At 50.3% G+C, this 27427-nt stretch overlaps 1 protein-coding gene across 1 annotated transcript in view; it reads right to left on the bottom strand.

Moving 5' to 3' along the window:
• Window positions 1-2474: 2474 nt before the first annotated feature.
• TNR (tenascin R) overlaps window positions 2475-27427 on the bottom strand; it is an 81590-nt gene continuing 56637 nt past the window's right edge. The window contains exons 7-22 of the mRNA XM_076339640.1: window positions 25496-25765; window positions 23499-23684; window positions 20490-20579; window positions 20114-20377; window positions 19190-19456; window positions 18962-19081; window positions 18270-18413; window positions 17523-17642; window positions 16795-16938; window positions 16056-16186; window positions 14928-15060; window positions 11753-11904; window positions 10699-10795; window positions 9729-9890; window positions 7967-8130; window positions 2475-7523 (exon numbers count right to left, since the gene is read on the bottom strand). Of these exons, the coding sequence (XP_076195755.1) occupies window positions 7404-7523; window positions 7967-8130; window positions 9729-9890; window positions 10699-10795; window positions 11753-11904; window positions 14928-15060; window positions 16056-16186; window positions 16795-16938; window positions 17523-17642; window positions 18270-18413; window positions 18962-19081; window positions 19190-19456; window positions 20114-20377; window positions 20490-20579; window positions 23499-23684; window positions 25496-25765 (2564 nt within the window). The 3' untranslated portion in view covers window positions 2475-7403. The remainder of the gene's footprint in view (window positions 7524-7966; window positions 8131-9728; window positions 9891-10698; window positions 10796-11752; window positions 11905-14927; window positions 15061-16055; window positions 16187-16794; window positions 16939-17522; window positions 17643-18269; window positions 18414-18961; window positions 19082-19189; window positions 19457-20113; window positions 20378-20489; window positions 20580-23498; window positions 23685-25495; window positions 25766-27427) is intronic.

Consider the following 27427-nt stretch of genomic DNA (forward strand, 5'->3'; position numbering starts at 1 on the left):
CTGCTTGCTCCTGGGCAAACATTTCCCTTGTGTTTTTTTGGGCTGAGGTTGTAGGGTGTGTTGCTGGGAATGTGTTGCTCGAGCTCAAGGTTTGGGACGGATGCCCAACGCCCTTGCTGAGGACCTTTGTAAACCCTCCTGATGTTTGCTGGTGGAACAAAGTTCCCGAGCATCGCTCATGCAAGAAGGGGACTTTGGTAAGAGGGCTGTGATGAAATATCTCTGTACAAAGTGCAGATGGGGGGGGCTGGCGGTGGGATCCTCTGCAGTGGCTGGAAGTGCCCAAAGAGGAGAGTGGCTGCCTACAGCGTGGCCATGCTGCCTGCAGGTTCTGCCTGCACAAAGCCTGGGCTGCTCAGGGAGGTGTGCTCCTTGGAGAGGCTGGAAATGTGAGAAACCACCATGTGTGATACTGCACGACCATGTCTAGAATATACAGATGGCTTTGAGCTGTGCAAGGGCAGAGGGGCCTGTGCGATGAGGGTGGTGGGCACCTGCAATGGGTGACAGAGCAGAAGCTCCCCAGGGGTTGGTGTGGTGGGGTAAAACACCTCCCTGGGCTTAAGTCAAAGCTTGGAGCATTTAGGAAAGGGCTTGTGCCAGCCCTCACCCTCTTCTCATCCCATCTGAAGCGTGGAGCTAGCCATGGCTCTCATTTTGGGAGGTGGGTTATGGTCCGGAGGGATGCTGTGGCTCCACATGCTCCTGCCTTCTCTGGGTACCAACCTCTGAGTGGTGCGTGCCCACCTCATGCGTCTGGTTATTGCAACGGAGAGTCCGTGTTTCCTTCAGGTGAGCTTTTTTGGGGGTGCCTTGCAGGGATTGGAGGTCATGGGGGCCCCACCTGGCTGAATGGGGGGTACAGTGGAGGGCACTGCCCTTCCCTAAGGGACCATAAATGAAACCCACCGCATTGGGCCAACTGCTTGGCCAAGCTGTGCAAGACTGGGGTGCAAAGCACCGGCACAGGCAACCCTTCCTCTCCATCCCAAACCCATCTCCATCCCTCGGCTCCTCCGCATGCAGGGCAGACCTCTGGGTTTGCCTGAAGGGTCTTCCATGGCATTTACTCCCTTCAGACATGAAAAAGGTAGTTTAATCCAGACAGCTGCGTCCGTCAGGCTTCAGGCTTGGCTTTTTGCTGTGCCGGTGACTGTGGCTGAGGTGGGGGAACCCCGCGCTCACAACTTCCTTATTTTTTTTTCTCAAATTGGAGCAAGAAAGAGAAGTTGAGAAGATGCCGCAAAGCAAATTTCCCTCTTCTGTTGCTCTGAAATTAAATTTAGAAAATATTGAAGTGGTCTGGCAGAAGAGCTTCTTTCGGGCTTTCTCATCCTGCCTGGCTACGTGTCAAACACGAAAACTTAAGACGAGGAGGTCTAAATAAAGTCTGTGTGCGAAATGAGAGGAGACTTTCAAAATCCTCTGAAATTCATACATGTCCCAGAGATTTTTACTAAATCAATGTTGGTGGTTTTTTTTTTTGTTTGTTTGTTTTCCACTGGGAGCATGTTCTGCTGGAAATAGCCTTGCAATTTGGTTTTCGTTGGGGTTTCCTTCGTGCTGGGAACAGATTGCTGTCTAAATCTGGAGAACGACTTTAACTGAAGACTTCAGGGTCGTTTTGCTCTGCTTCTGAGCGTTTACACCATGGCTTTTGTGTTCTCTGGCTGTAAGCTGCAGAACCGAGGGTCCCTCTAGCTCATGGGAGCAGCTAAATTTATTAACAAAACATCTTGCGCTGGGCTGAGACCAAAGCGCAGCTCCCTCCCTTACTGGGGTTAAAAGACAGGCCGCGCCGACCCGACTTTGTGGTCACTTTATTATTATTTATTTTAACAGGAAAACTTGGGCAGGGGGACCTTGGGAGCCTCTGGTCCGACCTGCTGCCCAAGGCAGCCCCAGGGTTGGATGAGGTTGCTCAGGGCTTTCTCCAGCCTGGTCTTGAACACCTCCAAGGATGGAGATGGCACCACCTCTTCTTTGGGCAACTTGAACAAATGCTGGGCTGCCCCCCCAAATTTCTTCCCTCTATATTTTTTTTTTCCCGCTGGATGTCCTTTGTCTCTTGTCTGCTCTGTTCCTCCTGGTTCGTGTTTCTTGGTGTGCTTTGCAAATGAGGAGTGTGCCCTTTTCCAGCTGCTGCTGGGCTTGGTGGGGTGGCTGTCTCGGCTGTGCAACACCTTGCAGCTCAGCTGCAAACCACCAAGTGAAAAACCAAGCCTCCGTGGCCAACTGCTTCAGATGCAAAAGTATCTGAGCTCCAGTCGGGCAGCACATGCCCTTGCAGGAGGGTAAGAGCATGCGAATCCCTGCTAACGAGCCCCTCATGCTCCTTCTCCCATGGGATAAACGAGGATTAGGGACAGGGTACGCGTGTCCCCGCTTGGCTTGAGGTCAGGGCTGCAATGCTGCTGGGCTTGAATGCACCAGGACCCCGCTCCCACCCCACTCCCAGACAGGCACACCGCTCGCTCCTTCAGTATCTTTTATTAATGTATAGAAAATGCATTAAAAAAAGGAACTATACATAGCCTAAGAGCGGTCAGGACTAAAAATACTAGTTAACAATGGTTAACAAGCGTCGATCCCATTCTCCAAGCTACGTTTTCATTACAAGGTGGGGAGGGTTGTTTAATATATTATTTATTTATATTATTAATTTTATTTATGCATTTATTTGCTTTTATCTTCCCCCTGATTTGGTTGCATTGGTTTGTGTTTGAGTTCATCAGAACCTGTCCAAGGGATTTTGTTGCCTCCGTTCTTCCTTCTTATTTATGGTTTTTAATTTTTTTAAAGTAATAAATACAATTCCAGGGTAACACCTGTATGCAGGGAGCTGCTTGTTTGTTTGTTTAGGTCTTCGTGTCACCATCCTTCTGAGAAACCACTGACACCTGGAGAGCTGTGGGCTGGGTACCGAGGTGGGTCTGGGCATCAGCATCTCCGCAGGGAAGAGCCTTTCCCTCCCCCTTACCCCAAACCTCTCCCCTGGAAGAGGCAAGGAGCTGCCACCACCATCTGGGCACCATCAGGTTTAAGGAAGGGGTAAGGTGACCCTGGAGGTTACTGGTGGTCCCCAAGGGGCTTGGTTGGGTTTGATGGCCATCCCGGGGTGCTTGGTTGGCAGAAACAGGTCTGGCCTTCTTGCTTGGCCCCGGGACAGAGCCCTTCATTAGTGGGTGTAAGCATGAATTAAAGGGTTTTTTGGGGTGAGCGCTCTTTGCTGGTGGTGCTTGCTAAGGTCAAAGCTTGTGGGCATTGCTGGGGGGCACAGGGCAGGGGGTGCGTGGTCACCCCAGGGTGCGATGGTAGGGACATACCAGGAGAGCAGCTCTGGGTCTGGATGAAGGGCTCATGCTGGCATGGAGGCGATGCACTGGGCGGGTATTTTGGCTCCTGCTGTATTTCAACAAGTCACTCTAAGCCTGTTGCGGGCACAGGGCACCCTGGCACAGGGACACCACTGCCCGAGCCCTCCCCTGCTGCAGCGCTGGGGACGAAGGTGGTGTGAGCTGTGCTCTCCACACCATGATGCTTCACCTCTGCTTCACCTGGGGTGAGCATCTGTCGTGGTTTAACCAGCACAGCATCACTTTGGGAAGGAGGTAAGAGGGCGTTTAGGCTGGTACTACACTTTGATATGCCCACAGTAAAGTAATGCAAAGATAAGGAGTAGAAGCAAAGGCTTCTCCCCAACCTTTGTGTGGCTTTGACAGTCTTCCATCATTCTTCTGCCAAAAACCCGGCTACCTTTGGGGAGGGCCTGGCCTCTCTCCTTCCCTAAATTACTAATTTATAAATGCTGTCTTAAGGATCACTTTACTAAAAGCAGCTTTTCCTTTCAGGCCTTTTCTTTTTTTCTTTGGTTACGTTTTAGTGCAGTGTGCAGTGGGATGGTGGGCTTGGAGGTCTGGCAGGAATGGAAACAGAGGGAAATCAAAATTGGGCAAGAGATGAGAAGGTCCCTTGGTGTTTCCTTCCAGGATTTTGAGGTTAGAAATAAGAGGTGGCTTTGAAAGGCTACAGAGGTCCTGGGCACCCACTGTGCTCTGCTGGGTGAAGGACCTGATGTGCTTCTCCCTGCTTGATGTTATGGGATTTGGCATCTCGCAGTGGATAGTCTGGTTTTGGTACCAGCTTCAGGTTCATTTTGGGGTCTGGGGCAAGCCTGGGCCATACAAGCTGGATGGCAGAGGAGCCACCAGAGCCCAGTGATCGTTCACATGCTGAAGCCAAGGTCTCTTGAGATGAGCATTACACAGGATCCAGGCTGGGTTCCTGGGAATTTCAGGCTTGATGCTAAGACTTCATTCAGTCTCAATGCTGTGCTGATGGGGGACAGGGCCAAACTTGCTCTGGGTGGAGAATGAATTCAGAAAAAGGGCTTGCCCAGCCAGTGATGGAGGGTAAAGAGAGGCTGTACTTAATCACCTGGCCGTTCTGTAGCATCAACATTAAGCACAAATTTGCTTGAAACTGCTGGCAGGAGCTTTGCCCCAAAAAATTTATCAGGCAATGATGAAAAATAAATTTCTGGAAAATTTTATCTTGTATATGGACAATGTGAACAAGGGACAATGGCCCAAATGACCGGGTCGTCATTGCTGATTGTGTGCCTAGGCTTGGGTTAGGTTATCACCAGGAGAACAAAACCACCACGTGTAGATGTCTTTCCTTTAAAAGATTTTAGCAACTGTGTTTCACCAGGATAATGGAAAGACAACACCCTGGTACCATGTGTGAGATCAAGGACCAGCATTGGTATATAATGGCAGTGAAAGGTCAGATATTATCTCCAAGGTTGTCCTTCAGACTTGACGATGGAGTTGTTTCAACCAGATCCTCTCATCCCGGTTACAGGACTTATAAAAGGGATGACAGACATGAGCAGGGAGGAAGAGATATATGACAGTAAATCTATGTAGAAATAATCAGCCTTTTTGAAGGTCGTCTTCTGAACCTCCTGGAAAAGCTTGGCATGTTTTGATTTTCTGTTTGACTTGTACTTTTGAAAAGAGAGGTTTCTTGCCTTCCACTTGATTGCGAATGATGAGCTCCTGTGTTTCCACTGATGTCTCTTCCTTTCACTTGGGTGGATAAGCAAACAGCACCATCTGAGACAGGTGATGAATGCCATCCACTGTCAGTCTCTGCTCCTCATTATAACCACTGCACTACAGTGCTTTTGTTAGGACACTTTTTGCCTATAAACTCTTGGTGACGTTAGGAAAAATATTACTCTGCTGGTCTACTAGGAGGCTTCTTACGTTTTAGTCAGTTCTATCTGCTGCTTCTTGTTGGCTTTTGAAACCTAAAACAGGGCAGGCTGCTCAGAAGGCATGACATGCTGCCGTCCGTGACACTGGCCATATTCCTCAAGAGGTCCCATCATCTGCAGCCTCTCTGACTGACCTGTTCCTCAACTAGTTGACTTGTTGCCTGATTTGATGCTGATGGGAAGTAAGAAGAGATGCCTCATTTACATATGAGATGTTGCTGAGCTACAGCATCCTTACTCCAGGTCAAACTGCAGCTTGTAAGCTGACCACTTGAAGGGCTGGACCCTGTATCTAATCCTGGCCTTGGGGTTAGCTATGATTTCGTGTGCCAGTACGTGGAATGGACAAGGAGGCTGCGTTTCCCGCTTAATGCCCTTCTTTAGCTCTGCAGCCGTGGTGAGTAACGTCAGAAAATCCAGGAGCGTGACCATGAAAGAGACACTGGCTTGAATTATAAGCTACTGCAAAGATGCCTTTATGTTGCCATCTGGAAGATGTTTCTTGAGACAAAGCAGCTTCAGTGTGATAAAATCAAAAAGCAGTGTTTAGCATTTGTAATGCTCCCTTGGCTGTGAACCCAGTGATGAGCTGCATTGTCCTTGAATGTGGGGATGAGTCCCTTCTCTGAGACCAGGCCAGTGACAATGCCCAGCATTGATCAGAGCCGTCAGCAGAGGAGTGACTCCAGTGTGGTGGTTGTTTGGGCTACGTGGAGGTGGTGTCAATGACAACAGAGCGCAGCCAGAGCTATCCGAAGGTTCCATTGACCTTAAGATGGGAGAAGTTAAGGATGGGAAGAGTGAACTCATTTATTCTTCCAAGGGTCTTGAAGTGCTCCAAAATCTGAATGGACTAAGCCTTCCTTCCAGGAGGGGAAACAGTTGGCTTCCCATTAGAGAGATCGTGATACCAAGGCACTGAGGCTTGTGTCCCTCTTGTGATGGCGGCAAAGAGAGATGGTGTAGGAGAAGGAAGAGAATGGGCATTTCTCAGCTTGCGCTTGTCTTCCCTCGGCTGGGTTGTCATCATTCCCCGTGTGCATGGAGGTCCCTGAACAAAAGCATCTGGGCTGTGCCAGCTGCCAGCTGCAGGCTGGGCTGCGGTTGTGTGATAGCTCTTTTGGTTGCTGGTCCTTCTCTGAGACTCTATGGTTTGGGACCAATGACCTCAGTGAAAGACAGCGTGGTGGCATATAGAAATAGCAGGGGAAATGGGATCTAGAGTTCAAGACCACAAGTAGTGATTTTTCTCCCAAATCCTCTAATTTGACTCCTTTCTTCTCCATCAAGCTCAGCATAACCCAGGCAGATGTCATGTACCTGGAGTGGGATGAGTTCAGCTCGGAGGAGTGGATGATGCAGGTTGGGGCTGGTGGAGCAGCTCTTGTTCCCCTACACATCAGGTACATGAGGATGACTTTGGCTGTGGTGGGGCCAACACGTGAGCTGTGGGCTCTCTAGAGTTTGCCTACATATGCAAATATTCATCAAGCCTTCCTGGTGTGATCTGTGAAAACTGGGGCTGGGGTGAGCCTTGTGTTTGCTCATTCTCGCTTTGTCTCTATGCATACAGTGCCTGCACGTAGGGGAGGGATGACCAGGCCAGAAGAAGAGACAGGCCTCTGCCTGCTGGAAGAGTTGGTGTCTACAGGATGGCATGAAGCTTGGGACCTCCCTGCCAGGAGGGGACAGGGAGGCAGGGAGAGGACAGGTGTCCCAGGCCATGACTAGCATGGAAATGGCCACACAAACCTTGGGGAAGGTTTCTGCCACGAGCCCCGTGACAAACATTTCTGACAGAGTTTGCTGGGGATTTCTAAGTCTTTTAAAAAAATATCAAAAATCTGTCTCTCTCTTTCTCTCCCTTCTTGTGTTAAGGGCCAGAGTATTGGGGTAGGGAGACTGGAAGTTTGGTATTTTTCTGGGACAGATGCAAAGCAAGGAGGTCTTTCCTTTCCCATGGCCTTTGCTTGTGCCGTGGTTCCCTCCAGCACTTGTGAGGGGCAGGTTGCTATCTCAGATGAGTAGTAATTTTTTTTTTTCCCCTTTTCATATTATAAAATACAAACAAATGACAGACAAGGTCAGGTGGTGGGAGGTGGGAGGGGGTTCAGCTGGCTCAGAGCTGTAGGGACCGTCGCTTCCTCCCAGAGATATTACGGTGGTTGTAAGGTCTCATCTTCATTTCCACAAAGGGGATGGAGAACTCGTGGCCTTTCCAATGGTACCAGTTAATCCCCTGGCAGGAGGGAGAGAAAGGCACAGGGTAAAGAAAGACCCTAACATGAAACTAGAGTGGGAGAGGAAGAAAAAAAACTTGACTGCCGTAGAGAAGCCAGAAGGAAGAACTTGCTCCAGTGGGAGCAAGAAACTCTTCTGCTGCTCTGGCTTGATGGGTTTTTCCCACTGCTCAAAGGCTCATGATCAAATTTTATGTATGTATTTTTTTAAATGTAACTTAACAAGGTAAATGACCGTGGCAGCCAGCGTGAGGCATGAAGCACCACCCCAAATGGCTCGAAGGTGGTTCCCTTTGCTCCAGCTTGTGTTGGGTCACCCCAGCGGTGCTCCTGGCTCTGGTGCACTGACCACGCAGCCCCAGCCCTAGCTTGGGTTTGCTGTCGTGCTTGGTCATGCTGCTAGAAGAAATGCCAAAGGCTTTCAGCCCAGCTCTGTCCTTACCTGACTGTGCCGGGACTCTCCGTACTTGCCATTGAGGTTGGTACGGTGGCAGTTCTTATACCACCAGGCCCCTTTATAGGACATGGCGCAGTTGGTCACAGCGACATCGTTGTCCCTGTCCTTGGTGGAGAAGGGGCGGCCCTGGTGATAGGTGAGGGAGTCCCCTGTGGGAAGAGGTGCTGTTAGAGGTGATGGAGCCTGAGTCATCTGGTCTTTTTCACAAGTAAATTAGGATATTCTGGTATATGTGGTAGCCTGTTGATCAACAGCTCAAGCATCTGAAAGTCTGGGAATAACATTAACTGGAATTGTTCACAATTCGTTCATCTGAGGTCCTCTGCTGTCAGTTTAGGATCAGTACAGACCATAGCAAATCTTAGAGGCTGTTTGGGTTTGGCAGATAAAATGCTATATGGTTTTGGATCTGAATTTCAGTGTTTCACAAATGAATTAAATCCTAGATTTGGGGATCCCTGATTTCCTGAAGCCTGACTCTGCTATATAACTTTAGGATGCTTTCAGCCTCCTTCCCTCCTGTTAGCCAAAGGGAACTTTTTCTCCCAGAGAAGCCCAAGCATTTGCCTCTTGAACGAAGATGCTTGGCCTTCTTTTCTCCCTTTGAATAAAAGGAAGAACCTTTTGGAAGGTGCGTGTTGTCTTATTTCACCAAAACCACCAACCTCATCTCCCCTCCTTACTAAGGAACAAGAGAGCTGCTTTTGGGTGAAAGGAGAGCCAAAGTGAAATATGGTCGTTATTACAATTGAGTGATGTACTTACAGGAGACATTCTTAATATGCTCCTTGGTGGTCCCTAAGAAAATATGAAGTCAACCCATGCTAGCTGTGTGCAGTCCAGCCACCAAGAGGCTTGCTAGAAAACCTCTTGGCAATGAACCATTTGGTGAGTCTTGGCTCTCTCTGCTCAAAGCGGAGCAGAAGCTCCTTCGTTGGATGGCTAGAAGAAAAGCTTGCATGGGGAAGGGGAGGGAGTTGTGTCTGCAGCACTTACTGGCATTTTTGGCAACAGGATGGGAGCCTTGTGCCCTGGGACTTAAGGTAAGAGCAAGTGCTCCATCTCTTCTCTTCCAGTGGCAACTACCAGATATTGTATAGGAAAACTCCTGCGTCTTAGATATGGTGTGGGGTTCCTCACTAAGTACATGGTGGTGAAGTTTTGTATGGATCACAGAGACTTGCAGTCACTGGGCATGTCTATCCCAGCTAGAGGGGCTGCAGCTGTACCCCTCTACTGCTTCTCGGGGAAGAGACCCCCTCCTTCCATCACCCATCACCCACCACCCACTGTTTTCTGGTGGGCAAAGCCTAGTGCTGCTGCATCAACCAAGCAAGCAGGTGTGACAGTCTCCTTGCAAAACCTGACTGTGTTTGGCCTCTGCATGAGGAAATGATGCAGAGGATTTCAGCTTTTTCCATTGCTGTGGGAGGGCAATAAATACACCCTCCAGCACGACATCAATAGCAAGCTGCGGTGATTGCCAAGTGAGATGACACCTCTGATGATTGACCTGGTTATTTGAATAGCAATGCCTCTGATATTTAATATCTAATCCCCAATGGAAAATTCCTTCTGTCCTTAGTGGGATTTATCAGCCTGGTTTACATGATGGACTGCAGGAAAGCAGAAAGGGTTTGTGTTTTGCTGCTCCAGAAAAGTAAGCTTTGATGTTGGGATTTCCTTCACAGTTTCAGACCCACCGGTCCCAGGATTTCCCTACTGCTTGCTAGCACTGAGATTGCACCTGAAGTGCCGTTGTAGTCCCCGATGCGCAGCTTGTACAGGCTCCGGGAGTCGCCGATGGAGAACTTGTCATAGTAGGCGTACGCTGCTTCCTGGCCGTCCCTCATGTCTATTCGCAACTCGTAGCGCCCCTGGGATGTGATCTTGTGGATGTTGTCCAAACCTGGTGAGACAAGCAGCAAGACACCCAGTGAGACCCAATGCCTGGATCTGCTCTGTGAGCAAACAAAAAAACCTCTAGGCAAATAAAATGTCTGTGGGAAATGAGAGTGAGGAGAGGAACCAGAGAGCAACAGCACTTCTGGTTAAATCTTTGTCTCTCCTGGCATTGGTGGGGTCTGAGCTCTCTGTCCCCACTCAGGCTTCACTTCCCTGTGGCTATGAGAGGTGGGTTCAAGCCCCAGGTTCAGCTTTCTCCATGCTGCTGAAGCTGGGGATCATCAGCTGTGGACCCCTGGTGCTTCTTGTGTCACACAACCATCTTTTGAGCTGTTAAGCTCCCATACAAGCCAGAGCATGTTTATGCTGCAGGGCTGGCGTTGGCTTGTGTTCAGGTTTTGGGGGAGCATGCTCCGTTTCAGAGCTGTGCAGGGTCTCCTGCTCACCCCTTTCCTACTTTCTTTGGGCAGCTGGCTTGCTGGCCAAGTCATAGATGCCACCAATGCAACCTGTAGTCATCCAAAGGAGGATGATGGGTTTTGGTCCATGAAGACTGCCGGTGTACCCCCTTCTCTCCTAGGAGGAGCAAATTAGGGAGCTGCCGGCCTTCACAATGTGCTTTTATGTGGTATGCCCATGAGTGACTTTCTAACGTGCAGGGCAGGGGATGAACAACGGAATGAAAGCTGTCTGAGGGAGAGCGTAGAGTGGGGTGAGAAGCAAGGAGCCAACAGCTGGCACAGGTGAGCAGCACAGTGCACGCAGAGCTCAGGTTTGATGCATCGATGAAAGACAACCAGTGAAGGTCTTACCGAGCCAAAATTCATCCTCCAAGTTGCCGAAGCCAACCCGGTAATCTGCCCATTTCCGGAAGAAATCGGTCAGCCCGTTCTGCCGCCTCTGGAAGACCTGTTGTGGGGGAAGACCAGGGGGAAAATCGGTGTGAAGGAGAAGATGGACAGCCTCACTGGGCTTTGGGGCACATAAAATAAAGACAATACTTTGTCTTTCCATCGTGCCTTTTGGGGGAGATAATTACAATATCCATCTGGTTAGTGTTAATTGCAGCCATGCAATTAATTCATGTGCAGATGGAGAAACTGAAGAGATGTTAGGTGATGTCCAAGGCAAATCAATGTTATTATAAGAAGGAATCAGCCTTCAAGCTTTCTGCTCTACCCGATGCGTGGTGCCTCTGTTTTTCTAGCATGTGATTCTGGTTTCGGCTAGCTCTTTCTGTGATATCCAAGGGGATGCTTTGAAGCAGAGTGAGATGGAGGGAAATTTCCTGGCTAAAATAACATCCGTGCTAGAAATCAGCATTTGAGGAAGCCCATTTTTTTCTTTTGACTATACATCTAGCGGAGTTTTGTGTAATCCATGTAAGCCTTTGACACGAATAAAATCAAAGCACCAGAGCATTATTTACTTAAACTGCCAGTCCATCTATGTCAAGACAAGCAGTGTTTGTGCGATTCAAAAGCCAAACAGGCATTTGCCTCTAAAATGTTCCTGTGTGGACTCAATTGGGGTGATGCCTGACACCCTCCTACTGCAGGCAGTGTGAATCATTCTCTGTAAAAGCTATCGGTCATTAATTTCATTTTTAGAACAATAAATCAGCTTCAGTCTCAGATTTTGCTCTCCAGAAGCACTGCAAACATGTCAAATAAATCAAAGGGCATTTCTCCAAGTGTAACTATTATTACTGGAGCGTGGGCCATTCCCTATGGCGTGGGAAATGAAGCGTGCTATATTAAGCCTGCTGTCGTTCCCGTGCAGCGTGGTGCTTGGCTTTGCTGGTAGGATGGGGCTCAGTTACATTGTGATGGGGACAATGCGTAGGACAACCGCACGGCTACTCACAATCCATCCGCCTCCATCGGTGGTCATGTCACAGTACACCTGCACTCGCTGGCTGAGGTCCCCGTTGATGGAGATGGTGTAGACGCCGCTCAGTGTGTCTCCATTCATCAGGTGCTGGGCGCAGTCCTGAGGGTTAGCAAAGACACGACCGCCTGTGAAATTATAAAAAAAAAAAGCAAAATTTGAGCAGAGTGACACCCTTTCCACATGCCTTGGGCCCCCCTGGTTATGATCTAGGAAAGGTCTAACTTGGCTTCTGCGTCCCAAGTTATTCTGCAAGGCAGTGGGACTTTACATCTGCCAACAGCATCAGAGGATTTAATGGAAAAAAAATCTGTGCATATATTAATTAATCTCCCATATGTCCTATATTGGAAAGGTGCATGGTAACATCACTATGAATGATGAGGGATGTCACTTCTTGGACCATTTTTCTGCACCGTGTCTGAAACCCTGGGGTTTAAGCTGTCACCAGCGTATTTAGACAGCTGTGAAAATACCAAAACCTGTTCTCTTCTCAGGATTGCCAGCCCCAAACAAGTTTTATGACTTTACTGATTCCAGGGGGATTCTCCCAATCCATGCCCTTGGAAATGATGGTGGATTTACGCCGGGCTGATTGTCACTTGCAAACTGAGCAGAATGAGGCTGTGCAAGATGCTAGAGATGGGCAGCGTGGGCTGTGTGGCAGTGCTCCAGGTGTCCTCTAATGAAGAAACATCTCATTTGGGAGTCAGAGTTTAAGAGAGTCTTAACTACAAGACCCCAGCAGTATTGGGATGTCAACTCTGGGTTCAATTTTTTCTCATTTAATGCAAAAGGGGGAAATACATCTTTTTCTTTGCTGTTGGTGCGTATGGGTGATGCGGTAAATGAGTGCAGAGCAGGCAATGTGGATGTGGCTTTTGAGGGTGTCTCGGTTACGCATTGAGAAGGTGTGAAGGATGTACTGTGTGTGCCTATCACAACTGTGTGATACCCCATAGGACCAGGGTACAGACCCTTGTCTGTAATTTCCCATTTGGGTATATTCCCCCCAGCCTCGTGACCTGAAGACTCTGAGGTCATCGCTTTGTCCAAATGTTGAAGATCCCCTATTTTTTCCCGGCTCCATGGTCTGTAGTGCAAGGTCTGGTGAGACAGTGTTTGCGTTTCATAGTATCCAACAATGAAAACTGCTTCAAAGACAACCACTTCAGGCTCCTCTGAGCTCTGTGGAGATTACTTGTTTCTTAATTTATATTCATATCTTTAAGAGCCAAGGAGACCTTGAAAGATATTTCAAACCACTATAAATTATAAATATAGTATCTGTTTCTTCCTTTTGTCCCATCTGTATACAATTCCCCAAGAACCTTATGCAAACATGAAACAAAGAGGCCGAGCTATTAATATGTCAGAGGGAATGGAAGAACCCCGGGATGTGTACTGCGAGCAGAAGGAAGCAAAACAATTTAAATTAAGCCTGTTTTTTTTTTTCTTTTCTTTTTTTTTGTCTCCTTAAAGACAAGTCCTTGTTCTCTGCAAAGTGGCCTGACACACTGCCAGGGTGAATTGAATCCCAGACCCCGATTCTTCGCTGAGGGATGCTGCCCATGGATTGCATTGACTCGGTGTTTGTTCCTGGGTGCTTCTGTCTCACCGATATATGGGGTAAGTGGGGAGAAACTGGTTTCTTGCTGATGCCTACCTTCATCTTAAAAGCAAATTAAACCTGTGTTCGGATGCTGCATCAGCTGGCAATGGTGTCTCTAACACTGCCAAAGTCTGACATTTGTGCTTAATAGAAACAGTGCTCTCCTTGCCTGACGTGAGTGGGTTTCTGCTGCTTTATCCCAGCTGAGAAGCCAGCCCCATGCAGCTTTTTCCCTGACTCCCAAACAGCCTCAAAGATTACATGCATTTTTCCATCACCTGCCTGAATTGCCCTGGCTTTATGTGCCTGCATAAGAGGCAAGAATAACAGGAAAACCTGTAGATGCATTAGAGAAGAATCTTTTCTTTTTTTGTTGACATAAATAGTTTCTATTATCTCTTAAAAGCAGGTGAAGGGACCTATGCGTTTAACTGGGATGGGGAAGTGTATCCACAGCAGATTCAAAGAAAACTCTCCGAATTGAACTGGCAGCGCAGATGGGAGGAATTTCAGTGGACATCATCTTCAGGCTTCTTAGTGCTTTTGAAGCCCAGAGAAATGTAATTGGATTCAGCCCTGAACAAAATGCATTCTGTCTCTTAAGTGCCCTGGCCTAGCAAGGCTTTTCAAAGAGGGTGAGGGACTATACGCTTTGCACAGTTTCTAATGTGAATGGTCGCAAAGGGTGGGAGCAATGGTGACATTTTCATGCAAGCTTCATTCTTGCAAGTGTAAGCACTCCGCCTGTGAAGGTTATGGTGGCTGTGGATGCCCACTGCTTGATTTAGAAAGGAAACCATTCCTGTTGCCTTAGTGGATCGTGACTTCTCTAGAATTAGAGGGGGAAGGAATAATGCAATTAGATAAAATCAGTGGGACCACAGTCCTGCGGGCATGCTGGCTCTGCTGTCTGTGACTGCACTGATGGTTGTGGAGATGCACCTGCTTGACATTTCCAGGGATGCCCCATCCCTGGAAACATTTGAGGTCAGGTTGGACAGGGCTCTGAGCAACCTGATCTAGTTGAAGATGTCCCTGCTCATTGCAGGAGGATTGGACTAGATGATCTTTAAAGGTCCCTTCCAACCCAAGCTATTCTATGATTCTATGATTCTGTGATATTTGTGAGAGATGGGACCATGTCTCCATGTCTACAGTGTGGAGAGACCAACTGGGTCTCTCCTCACTCACTACAAGAGCATATCTATTGATAACGTTGTTGACTTTTGTGTTTTTTTTCCTCTATTTATGCATTTGAGGAGGGACAAGGGCAAGGCAAAGGGCCTGGTAGATGGTTCCTGGTCTGAAGCTCAAATCCCCTTGCCCTGGGCTGGACCTTGTGTTTGTATTATAGGTCCTTCAGCCATTAACTTTTTGTAGCAGAGCAGCACCATGGGTTGTGGAAATGAATGTACCTCTCTGTGGATCGTGGTGAAATGCTGCCTGAGGACGGAAAGCCCATAAAAGCAGTCCATGTCTACCAGCACAGTATGTGGGCTAAGCCTTGCCTGGCTGAGTGGACATGGTGTGAGTCCTCACCTGTGGTGAAGGTGATGGAGATGAAGCCGCTTCTCATGGCGTTTTGGGCAGCTTGCAGGTGCACAGTGTACTCTGTGGTCTCAGAAAGCCCCTCCAGGCGGATCCACGTGTCCTCAGCATCCACAATCAGCTCCTGTACATGGGTCCCAGAAGGAGGTAGACACCAAGAGCAACAGATGAGAAAAGCGATGGGGAGCCTAAAGAGCAGGTGAGGAGGGAAGGGAAGCCACAAACTACCGCAGCCCTTGGTGTCTGGCTGAGAAGCATTGCATGGCTGCTTACACCCCTGGACTAAGCATGAGGTCAATGAATGTATTCAATGTTTTGGGATGGTTTGGGTGGGAGAAAGCTAGCTGGTTTGGATACAGGAAATGTAAATGTTTGCAATTTGTGTGCTCTATTTACCAACTCTGTTGGGATCTGCATGCCCTCAATATGGGGCATGACAGATTACCCAAGCACCGCAAAGAGTAGAGCTGGCAAAATCTGGTTATCAGCCAGTTTTGACTCTGTCAATTCCTGTCACGTTAATTTTTATGGTTGTCAGCCAATGCCACATAGCATTATATCAAACCCCTTCTGCAAAGCTATTATCCTTTGGCCGCTGCAAGCCAGTCACACCGGCAAAGGAAATGAGACTATTTGCGGTATTTCTGATAGCGTTTGTAGCAGCTCTCCCAGACAGGCAGATATGGACACACTCGTTAAATAGTCAAATATATTGTATTGCGGGATTAATTAGCTGTCTGTACCTATCTTCCTTTTTGCAGGGAGGGCAAATAACATTTTTAGCATCTCTGTTCATGGGATAATTTTCTCCTGCCTCAGCTTGCTTGTGTTTCACAAGTTGTGAATTTCCCCTATTCCTCCAAACTTTCCAGGCATGCCCTCTTTGCCCAGACCTGCAGGTGTGCATAAAGATTTTGCCCTAGGCAATCTTTTCCTGCTTTTTTCAATTGTTTATCTAAAGTATTGCTTATGCAGAAAGTAGCATCTACCCTTCTGGTCTCTCCCTAGTGACCTAGTGAGCATCGTTCTTTTGCTTTGTTGGGTTTCTCCTGCTCATTTCTCCACAGTCATGTTATTCCTTGACTTAATGAGCCTCTTTCTTTGTGAGGACTCACTCACCTTCCGGCTGCCATCGGTGGATCTGTAGGTCATGACGTAGTTCTCGATCGCTCCCATGGGAGGCACCCAGGAGAGCAGGGCACTCCGTCGAGTGACTTCACTGGCAGTCAGATTTGTTGGAGGATCCAAAACTGCAAGGGTGGATAGGGACCCAGGGAAGTGCAAGTTCTCACACGCAACCACCCCAGCCCCGCTTCCCAACTCAGCGCACTGGGATTCAACCTTGCAACCCTAAGCTGCAGCCCAAAGTCCATCCTTGCCCTCAGTTTCCAGACCTCATCACCCGTCCCCCGCCTTGAACAGAGCTCTGCAAACCCTCTAAAAGTCCTCCTCTATCTGCATGCTCTCTGAAGGGTAACGGCTCTGAAATTCATGTGCTATGGGGCCTGTCAAGCTTCTTGTAAGCAAAATGGGTTGTAGTGCTCTTCTGGACTATGGCCTTGGTCAAGAAAAAGACCTGGTCAAGGGTCTTCTTGGGAAACCACATCCAGGGGAAATCAAAGAAAGGGGTGGATGGATGTTGAAAGAGTGAAAATGATGGTTGATGCTTGTTGTGATGAAAATTCTGTTCTTGTGTTGTGCCCAACACTGGTATTTGAGTGTCCTTTTGGCATATGGCTACTTCTACACCTGCATGTATGTGAGAAGAGCTTTGGCTCAGCTGTGCTGGCTGCTTTTCCTGGGGTAGATGTATGGCTAAGGGTGAGTAACAAGCAGTTGGGGAGGTGATTGTACATACGAGTTGTAAAGTTGGTGCTGATGGACTGGCTGGTGAGAGGCCCATTGGTGGCGTACATAGAGACTGTGTAGGTGGTACTGGGCAGGAGGTTGGTCAGCTGGTACTCCTGGTTGACTCCATCCACAAGAATTGTTTCTCCTGCAACTGTAAGGCAAAAGAGGTGACTTAGGGTAGGTATCCAAGGTGGTTCTCCAAAATATGTCTATGGATGTGACCTCATGATCAAAAGCACTTACACTGCTGAAACACCATGAGCTGTTTTGTGGCAGCTGAGCTGTAGTGGTGGTGTTTGGTCTGAAGGATGGTCTTATTTTTCCCACAGCCCCTATATTTGCCTGATGCTTTCTTTCCCTTCAGTAGTGGGTTTCATGGAGTTTGCCGCACACTGAGTTTCTGTGGGATGGGTACTTGCTTGCCCCTGGATTGCTGCTGGTGGGCCAGTTAGTAAAGCGGGGGGATCCCAGTCCCCTTCTGTATGGACTGCCATGCTCTGAGGCTTGGTGAGGGGCACTGCCATGGGACCTGCGTGGGAGGAGCTGGTGTCTGGGGATGGGGTACAGCCCTGCCACCTGCCAGCTGCTGCCCTCCCGAAGCAAGGGCTCCTTCCCTACTCCCTCCGTGGAGGGCACCCACTGAGCCCCAGGCTTTGGGATGGGGGAGAAGTGGAGGTGAGCTGAAATGGAGCCCCAGCAAAGCTTGTGGCAGAGGGTCGCAGGGTTTCGGCGTACCTGCATGGCGGGTGAGGATGAGGACGTAGCTCTCCACCTCTGACAGTGGCGGGTTCCACTGCAGCAGCACCTCAGTGGGGGTGACATTGGTGGCTGTGACCCCCAAGGGGGCATCCATGGCTGCATGGGGGACAGATTCAGAGAGTTAGAGGCATTAAGAGGCTGGGCTATGAACTGGAAGGGCTTCTTGTGACCCATCACTCATGGTCTTGCCTTGCTGCCCAGGCACATATGCCTGCAGAGGAGTTATTGTTGCCCTAGCTGGAGAGCAGAGTTGTCATAGCTTGTGCTACTCTGCTACCTGGGCTGCTCTTCCACTGTTTTCCTGATGCACAGCCTGGGATGTTAGGGGTTTTTTTTAGGTTTTGAGGAGTCTGGGGATAGCAGAGGGTTTTATTTTTGCAGCAGATGCTGTTTGTGTCAGGGCTTCCCCAGGGATTATTTCTGGAAGTCTGTACTTCCTTTAGGAAAGGTTGTTATGGTTGCCCAACGTCATATCTCTGGCTTCCCTGTGCCCGGAACACAGATTTATCACCCCCCCTCCATGACTACCCATGCATATACGAGAAAAGCTTTGCTTAGACACACTTCAAAAGTCCACACTGGGACCTCGTGAGCCTTGCTGATCATCTTGAGCTTGCATCAGGCTAGCATGAGGTTCAGCTTTCTCTCAGCTGCCTGATTGCTAGTGCAAGGAGGGGCTGGCACTGTTTGACGGCTACCTGCCCACCAGGACATCTTTCCTACCTGTGTGCACAGTGATGGAGGCCACCTCGCTCTCCTCCCGGCCGCGCACGCTCTTCACCCCGATCTCATACTTGGTGGCGGGCTGCAGGCGGTGGAGGGCGTATTCAGTGGCATCGCCGGCAATGGCGGTGCTGTCTGTCCTCCCTGCGGGGACAGAGCCAAGAGATTTGGCATCATGGCTGGCCCTGTCCCTGGGATACAGGAGGTGCTCAGGAGGAGAGGGCAATGCCACAAGCCCTGTTCAGGGCTGATATTGGGGGTAACTGGGCTTTGTGCCTGTGGGTGCACGCCTGTGTGCCCATCACTCTGCTGGCTCGACCTTTTCAGTATTGTAGCTGAAACTGGGGCTAAGGGAGATGAGCCAAGGGGGGCAGGTGGGGGAGGTGGGATTTCAGGATTGGGCCCTGAACTAACCATCCCTGAGGAGGGCACGTGGCAGGGGGTCACTCCCTGTGCCCCTCTGTACTGAGCTGGCCCTTGGCTACAGTGGCCCTTGCCCATCCTTGTCCCAGACACCCTGTCCTCCATCCCTGCAGCCTCTTGGTCCATCCCAGTTATCAGTGGCTTTTCCCAGGGCACTGGGATGCTGCCTGGGGTGAGGATGACCTGGTGGCTTGCTTGTGCCCACAGATGGAGGGAGGGTTGACAGCTGTGAGCTCAGGGCATGAGCAAGAGTGGTCTGACCCTATTACCTTCAGCAGCACGGTACGATATTCTATAGTGGTCGAAGGCAGCAATAGGAGGGCTCCAGTAGATGATCATGGACTCCTGGGTAATGTTGCCCACCCTGAGGTCCTTCGGTGCATCAATCCCTGGTGAGACAGAGCAGAAAGCAAAGCTGTGGGAGGCAGGTCCGCTCCCCGTCCTCCTGCCCGCCCTCCCGGCGGGGTCCCGTGCCCGGCAGGGGGATCCCATGGTACCTGTTGTGATGGAGCCCATAACAGGCTCGGAGCTGACGGCGCCGTGCATGGCCACCAGCGACACCAGGTACTCGGTGGATGGCTGCAAGCCTGTCAGGCTGGTGTGCCTGCGGGTGCCGTCAAGCGTGAGCTGCTGTGCCTCTTCCTCATCCCGGGGGCTGTAGGTAAGGACGAGGCGGTCTGCTGGTGGGGATGGATCACTCCATGTGACATTCACACTGGAGGATGTCAGCTTGGAGAAGTGGAGCTGCGTGATGGGCCGGACCCCTGCAAGATGGAGAGGGGAGATGCAACCCCAACCGTCTGCAGATCCTGGCTTCTGTGTTGTTCCCAGCACTTGTATGGGAAATACCCAACAGAGGTGGCAAAGCTGCAGCTCTGGGCTCTCCATTGATCTGAAACTGTGCTGGGATTGAGAGGCAGAACTGGAAGGGGAAAAATGGTGCTTTTCTCAGCTCTGCCTGCAAACAACCTCCATCCCAGACCCATATGGTAGGTGATAGGGCTGTCCCACTACAGATTGTATGTGCTGTCTGGGGTTCTCGACTGCAGGCTTTTCACCCAGAGGTGCTTGTGAGGTCCCTCAAGACTTGTTTTTTCCTTCTTATGGACACACAGACCACCCTGACCACAGAGGACAGCACGGGCTGGCTGTTCCCCCAACCCTGCCTTGTCCTTATGGGAGCCTCTAGCCAAGTAAGTGTGCTCAGGGCTGCTGGCCAGGGGGATGGGATCCCCCACACTGGTAGGGCCATCCTCCTTTGAGGTCCACAGACCTCCTCCCATGTGGATGGATTGCCCCCAGCTCTCATCCCCATCACTGCCTCAGGAGTTTCAGTGCTGAGGACGCGGTGGGCTGGTGGAGGTGCCAGTGTGGGGCAGCGGTCTGTGCCTTTGGCTCCATCCCAGCTTGTCTTTCTCTACCTGTGAAGGCATCCACGGTGGCCTCTAGGCTTTGCTGGCGTCCCCTCTCAGCAATGATGGAGATGGTGTACTCTGTCCCGGGCTCCAGCTCTGAGAGGGTGAGCTGCGACTTGTCCCAGGGCACCGTCACTTCGGAGGCCATCCCTGAGGCGGGGGTGAAGGTGACGCGATAGTGGTCGATGGGCCCTGTGGCTTTGGTCCAGGCCAGTGAGATGGATGTCTCTGTGGAGGCCGTCACCAGGAGGTCCCGGGGGCTGTCAAGCTCTGTGGGAGAGGGTTGGTGCAGACCCTTGTCCCCATGCACGGATCATCCCATGGAGATATCTGAGCCATAGGAGCTGGCCATGCTTGGAGCATGCAACAGGGCCAAACTTACCTGTCCTGGCATTCATGGTTGCTGGCACACTTTGCTGGCTGTCCATCACGGCCGAAATCCCGATGCCGTACTCTGTCCCTGGCACCAGATCTGCCGGGGGGTGCAAAGGACATGAAGGGGCGTGAGAGCAGCACCTGGCTGGGTGGCCTTGGGGTGCAACTCCCCCACCTTCCATGGCTTGGGACGGGGGGGGACCTGTCCTGAGCATCCCTGGGGTGAGCAGCCCTCCCACAGGTCAGTGGTTCCTCCGTGCATTAGAGAAGAGCTGAGCCTTTTTAAAAAGCCCTGTGGATGCCTTTGGACAGGGAATTTGGATTATTCTAGCTCAGAAATAAACAATTTTTAAAAGTTGTTGCTGAGGTCTGCTGTAATTGCTGGCATCGAGGCAGAAATTGCGTGTGTATGAGCTGAGATGGGAACAATAAAGTAGCTATATTTGTTTCCAAAGTGATTCAACATCAAATATTGTCACAGGGCTGGTGTCTCGAAGAGAAATAAATTATGCAGAGTAAATGAAATGCATGTTAATTAGGAAAGGCACAGTCTTTCTGGGAGCTGAATCAAGAGCCGCTCCTTGGGGTGGACGTATCCTGCGATGCCTCTCTCAAGAGACATAGGAACCAAGCTCATCCAGCTCCTTTCCTGCGCACCTACTGCTGATCACTGTTTTATGTCTGTGGGACATCTCCTGCCTCTGCCTGTCACTTCAGCTTGGCTGCTGATGGCTTTATTCGCCTCCTCCCTGTGCTTCATGGTCTTTCCCATGGGGTTAGAGAAAGCCATAAACCCTCCAGCCCAGCCTCACCCTGCCTTGCCCAGGGGCAGCATCCCCTGAAGCCACCAAAACCTTCCCTAGGAGGCCAGGAGGGAGGGAAACCACCATCCCCTGCTCCTCTTGCCATGGTGCAGTCTTGGCGTTGGAGGGAAGATGGACCCCCTTCGCCCCTGCCCAATAAGTGTCAGAAGTATCCTGGAAAGGAGAAAAGCCTGGGAGAAAGGGGGAGGAGAAGGAAGAAATGAGCAGGAGCATATAAAACGATGCCTTTTCTCTCCTAGCTCTTTTGGGTAGAGCAAAATTATGGCTATTTCTGTGCAAATGCTGATTTTGAAGAGAGACATATAGGGCAGGGCAAGGATTCCTGTATTTTTAAGCTTAAATCTTTGGTAAGCTCTGCTCAGCGCTGTTCCTCACTGCTTTTCCTGCAGGCAAATGAAGGCAGCTGAAGGAATCACTGGTTGCATTTACACTGTGGATCCCGCCAGGTCCTGGGTGGCTGGAAACCCACCCCAACGGGCTTTGCACCACGTGCAACAAAATCTTGGAGGACACAGCTACAACGTGCATAACGGAGCTATGGGAGAGACTCATGTGCCATCCACACTATGGCTATCCTGACTTTTTTTTTCCCAGCAGAATGTTTTTTGGGTTATTTTCTGTTATAATTAGATTTTTTAAAAAAACTTGTTTGTTTATTACATAGTACCCTGGGAGCTAGAAACAATGCATTTAAGTGATGATGGAGGCACTATATAAAAATTGCTCACCGCTATCGACTTAAGCCTCTGTATCTCTGGAGCTTGCTCTGGGGGGATTTCTGGTAGCCCTGCCTGAGTCTGGCAGCAGCCAGGCAGTGCTGGTGCTGCCAGGTAGGGACTTGGCAGCTTTTTTTATTTTTTTTGAGAGAAAAGAGAGCCTTCACACTGTCTCTTCCTCCAAGGCAAGCTTGGGCTCTGCCATGGGTGTCATCGCAGTTTAGGTCACTGGGGCAGTATTGAACCTCTGTCCCAGGGAGGAGGATCTGGCCCATTTTTAATGCTCCTTCTCACCTAGAAAGGCAGTAAATGCCTAGAGGAAAGCTAGCAGGGGACCAGCACTGGGTCTCTGATACCTTGCTGTCCCCCTCCATCTCATCCTGCTTCTCCATGCGTGTCCTCATGACGAACGCAGCAGAAACTATCCCTAATGTTTCTTTTTTCCGCATACCACATTTTTCAAGCTAACTGCTCTAATTGCTTTCCTGCCCTCCAGCCTTTCTCGTGACTTGATGCCGCTGTGCCTGTAACTTGGCATTTGACTTTTCCACTGAACTTATTCCTGTAGGTCCATATGGCAGAGATGCCTGAGCCTTCTTCAGACTGGGGGAGGCCTCAGGAGGGCAAAGAGGGTCAACGTGGAAGAACCTGGTGTCCTGCCACACTGAAGAGCTTCAAGGTGAATGAGTGATCTTTTTGGTATGTACGTAGGTAAGTCTTTTCTTTGCTCAAAAAAATGCCACTGGAGCTGCAAATCCGGCAGGCAAGCAGTTGTAGTTGAAAAAAAGGAAACCAGATCTCACACAGTGCTTTGTGGTGTTGCTGCAAAGGTCGTTTGGGACTTTCCTGGCAGTGGGAGGTGGGTGGTGTTTGCAGCCCCCAGTGGCACCCCCTGTGCTGGCCTGAATAATGTACTGCTTGAGGGACTTGCTCAAAAATAGCATCCCTGGATTTGGGTCTGCTTTGTGCCCAATTTGGAAAAAGGCAACGAACTCAGGCAGCCTGGATCCCCATCGCTGCCTACAGGGTATCGGCACCTGTGGTTCTTTCCCAGCAAGAAAAAAAAAGAAGGGCGAAGTAATATTTTCCTCTAGACCAGCCTAAAAAGCCTTCCTCTCCCCATTTCTCATTTTGCTCCTTGACAGCTCTGTTTGGGACCTGGACAGACCCTTGCTGGAGGTGCATCACTTGGAAGTGCATCGCTTGGAGGTGTGTCACTCGGAGGTGCATCACTCAGAGGTGCATCACTCAGCTTGTGGATAAGCAGTGCCCAAATCCAGACCCACAGAGGGGAAAATGAGCTTCATCCCAAGGAAAACCTTCTCTCCAGTAACTAGTAAACTCCAAAACAGCCTCAAATATTTGCCAGCATGAGGGCAACCGAGCACCAGTGCTGATTTGGGCTCTCCATTTCCCTACCTGCTTGCAAGAAGGAGGAGGAGGAGGGGGAGGAAGGACGCGTGGGTGCACGCATACCTGCGAGGGTGGCCCGGGTGGTGGGACCGGTGTCCCGCGGCACCAGCACTTCGTGGTAGTGCTCCCCGGCCAGGGTGCTGTAGACCACCCTGTAGCTGTGTGCCTCAGCCTCGCTGTTGTCCCAGGTGAGTTCCAGGCTGGCGGGCGTCCGCGAGCCCACCCGCAGGTTCTTGGGGGCATCGATCTCTGTGCGACACAAGGGAGAGAGGCTCCGTCTCACTGCCAGGCACTGGGAATGCACCCCGTAGCCTTGGCATGGCTAAATGGCAGCAGAGGGGTACCCAGGTGTGATGTCCGTGAGGTCCCACATGCGGTCTCTCCTTCCCAGGGCGTGTCCCTGCAGAAAGGGCTGGGGCATCTGCTCTCACCTCCTGCTCAGCACAGACCTGGAGATGCCACCCACAAGACTGACGTGAGTGCTGGGGCATTCACAGCATCCCTCAGTAAGTCGCTTCAGGAGCTAATTGCATGTTGTTTAAAAAAGAAAAGTATTTTCCCCCTGTATTAGAGTAAGGGAAACCGAGGTAGTGTGCATAAGAGAAAAAGGGCTCTGTAGCAGTCACGCGTTGGCTTGAACTGCTTTAGAAGACCTCAAGCATCTTTACAGGCTCATTCACGCTCAGATGTTGCCCAAAGGGTTTGTTTATTAGTGCTGCTGGGGCTGTGCACTGAATCTGCTTTGGTTTGCACGATAAACCTCTCTGGTGAGCGATGGGTTGGTGCCAGGCAGGGGCTGGGCGGCAGCAGATGGGGGGTAATTACTGCTCCTTGATGGATCTCGGTTTAGGTGGGGATTTTTTATGTTGCCTTTTAGAAATAAAACAAGGAAGGACAACACAGCAAATCAGTCGGGGTGAACATCTTGTCTGAAATATATATCTGTAGAGATATATACACACACAATTCACACACCGCAGTTATTGTAATAGGAGCCTAGTATCCACCAGTAACGTACATGACAAGTAATTTATATACCATAAACCAGCACTGAAATACGCGCTCTACCTCCTCCTTTATGGCACGGTAAATTAAACCTGTTAGCTATGTGCAGGCTTAACATTAATTAAAGTTTTACCGACCAGTTAGGGTATTCAGAGAAGATATAAAATAAGATAACCACATTTCTGACCAGGCTGCTTTCAGCCACTTGACTGCCGATTCCTTGGGCAATGCATCTGCTTTGGCTCGTGACGCTGAATGGGAGCGAGCATCGTTTTAAATTCAGACCTGTGCTTGCTGTTTTGGTGCTTTTGAGAATTGCACGTTGATCTACAGGTGCTATTAAGGGTGTAAACTGCTGGGTTTTAAAGTTCTAGTTGTGGGCTCAAGCTAAGCTGTGGGTCTGAATGGGCATTGAAGGTGGTGGGGATGTGTGTCACAGGCAGCAGCAGGTTCAGCCTTGGTGCTGCAGCAGGACATGGCCAAGGTGGGGTTTGCTCAGGGGTTGTCATCTAAATGCGGGTTGTTGAGTCATCTGCCTGGTCGCTGGCATCTGTGGTCACCTGGGGTGCCCTGGGGACCATGCGAGCATCCCCGTGGGGCACGGGGCATGGTGGAGACCCATTGCACTGGAGGTTTAGGGACTAAACAGAAATGTAGGCACTAGTGGAGGGGGGGTCAGAGGGTGGTTTGAGCTGTGCATGTGTATTTTAGAGTGAGCTGAATTATTTGCTCTGCCTTGCTCTGCACCAGGACCATGATGGGATGCGAGACACCTGCATTCAGGCATCTTCGTTTGGACCTGCATCTTAACCATCATGTTTTCATTGTGCCACTTCCCCCAGTGCACCGGATTAAACCCTAGCTCACTTGTGCTGAAGGAAAGCCAGGTACCACTAAATAGCAGATGCAAAAAACCCCTCGATTCGGCTCCGGATATGCAAAACCCCATGCTCATTGCAGGACAGCCCATCTGCAGATTGCAGCAAGCCATCTGCCCATGCTTGTTGGAGGCTTAAAAATTCATGCCGATTCTCCCAGCAAAGCCAGCTAGCTACCTGTGGTGAACTGGGCGAGGGCTGGCCGGCTCTCGTTGGCACCCCGGAGGGCGCTGATGGCGAGGTGGTAGTGGGCGCCGGGGCGCAGAGCCTGCAGGGAGTACTGGCTGAGGGGGGGCTGCAGGCGGAAGGTGGTCCTCCCCCCCTCCCCGTCTGCCAGCCCATACTTCAGCAGGATGGCGTCCACCTTGGCATGCGGCGGCGTCCACTCCACGAAGGCCACCGTGTCGGACACGTCCCTCACCAGGATCTGCGTTGGGCCATCGATGACTGCAGAGGAGGAGGGGGGAAACGGGCACCTGTTATTTTGGGAGAGTTGGGTGGGGAAAGGTGGCAGCTTTGGGGACACCAGGCTTCAGGGGTGCTTCAACCCGACCTTCAGAGTGGCCCAAATTAGCAGCTGGGGACAAGGCAGGGAGGTGGCATGGGCAAGAGACATGACCTGCCCCCGCCCCAAGGTACTCAGGGGTTTTGGTCCTGGTGGGTTCCCAGTCCCTTGTCCCAATCTCCTAGCTCTTTCCTGAACCCTCTCCACTTCACCGATGTCTCTCCCAAGCTGTGGACACCAGAGCAGGACCCAGCAGCTCTCCCATCAATGCCCATTACAGCTATAATGCAACTCATGCCCTTCTCTCAAGCTGGTTATCGGCAACAATTCCTCCCTGGCTTTTTCAGGTGGCATCTCCCATGATAAAACCTCCCACGTCTAATTGCGGTCCACTTTCTTTGCTCCTAGATAACTGCTCGTACTTCGCGATGCGTTGAAAAACGTATAGTTTTCCTTTGTGCCCAGTTCTCCAAGCCATTCAAACTGCTTTTATTGATGATCTCCTTCCACTCAATTTACTCTTTTCTGAGCCTTTCCATCACTGGCAAAATTTATCAGCAACGATATTATGTCTTTTGAAAGGCGATGACAATGTGTTAAATAACGTGGGGCCAAGGACTGATCCAAGCATTGAGAACTGAGGAATGTCTCTAGAAATGTTCCTGCTTTGGTGCCAGCTTCTGGTTTGTCATTAAGCTGAGGGATCAGATTGTAAAGCTGTTGATGTCTTAGCAGTGGGGAGAGAGGAGAAAATGCAACTGCTCTGGCAAGTCTTCATGACTAGCTGGGTGTGGGTCTACAGTGGGTGTCCACCGAACCCTCTCAGATAAAGGGGTTTTAGATAAATTCATACCAGGGATCTACTGGGAGACAATTTTGGACACTACTGCTTTCTTTTGCAGAGAATTGGGCCCTTCCCTCCTCCACTCGACCTCTGGAAATCATGGGCTCAAGCCCAGGTGATAGATGCTTTGAGTCCAGCAGGACCTAACCACTGCATGGATGGACAGATGGGCCAAGCCTGGCCATTGCTCCTGTGCCATGGCAGCATTGATGCACAGAGCCTGCTGGGCAGCCTGTTTTATCACTTATATGATCATGAGGTGGGTAAAAAAACCCACGCTGGTTCTGTAATTCAGGCTATACTGCATGCAAGTACATCTAATATACTGTATATATTAGAAAATGACACTATATAATAAGGATGTGCTAAATGCTGCACCCCAGGGTGGGAAGTTCTGGGGGAGATGTGTGTAGGCAGGGGCGGGAAGGACCAGGGAGGGTTAGAAAAAGATATGTGGGGGAATTGGGAGCAGTGGGGTGAGGTCTGGGGGCAAAACAGCAACGAAGAAGGGAGGACAGGTGGGAGGCAGGGTGTTTAGGTAGGAGCTGGGTGTCCAGCTTGGCCAGTACCAGGTCATGCTTATCCAAACCCTGAATCTTCAACTACCTCATGTTGTCCAGTCATGCAGGTGATGCTAGGGAGCATCAAGTTCTACTTAGCTGTGCAGCATGAAACCATGGCTTTGCTGCTCGATCCTGGCACAAAGTGTTGAGGCAGAACGAGGATGATGGGGGCAAAACTATGGGTGTGCTGCAGAGGA

The sequence above is a fragment of the Aptenodytes patagonicus genome, chromosome 5, assembly GCF_965638725.1.
Source record: "Aptenodytes patagonicus chromosome 5, bAptPat1.pri.cur, whole genome shotgun sequence".
Lineage (NCBI taxonomy): Eukaryota > Metazoa > Chordata > Aves > Sphenisciformes > Spheniscidae > Aptenodytes > Aptenodytes patagonicus.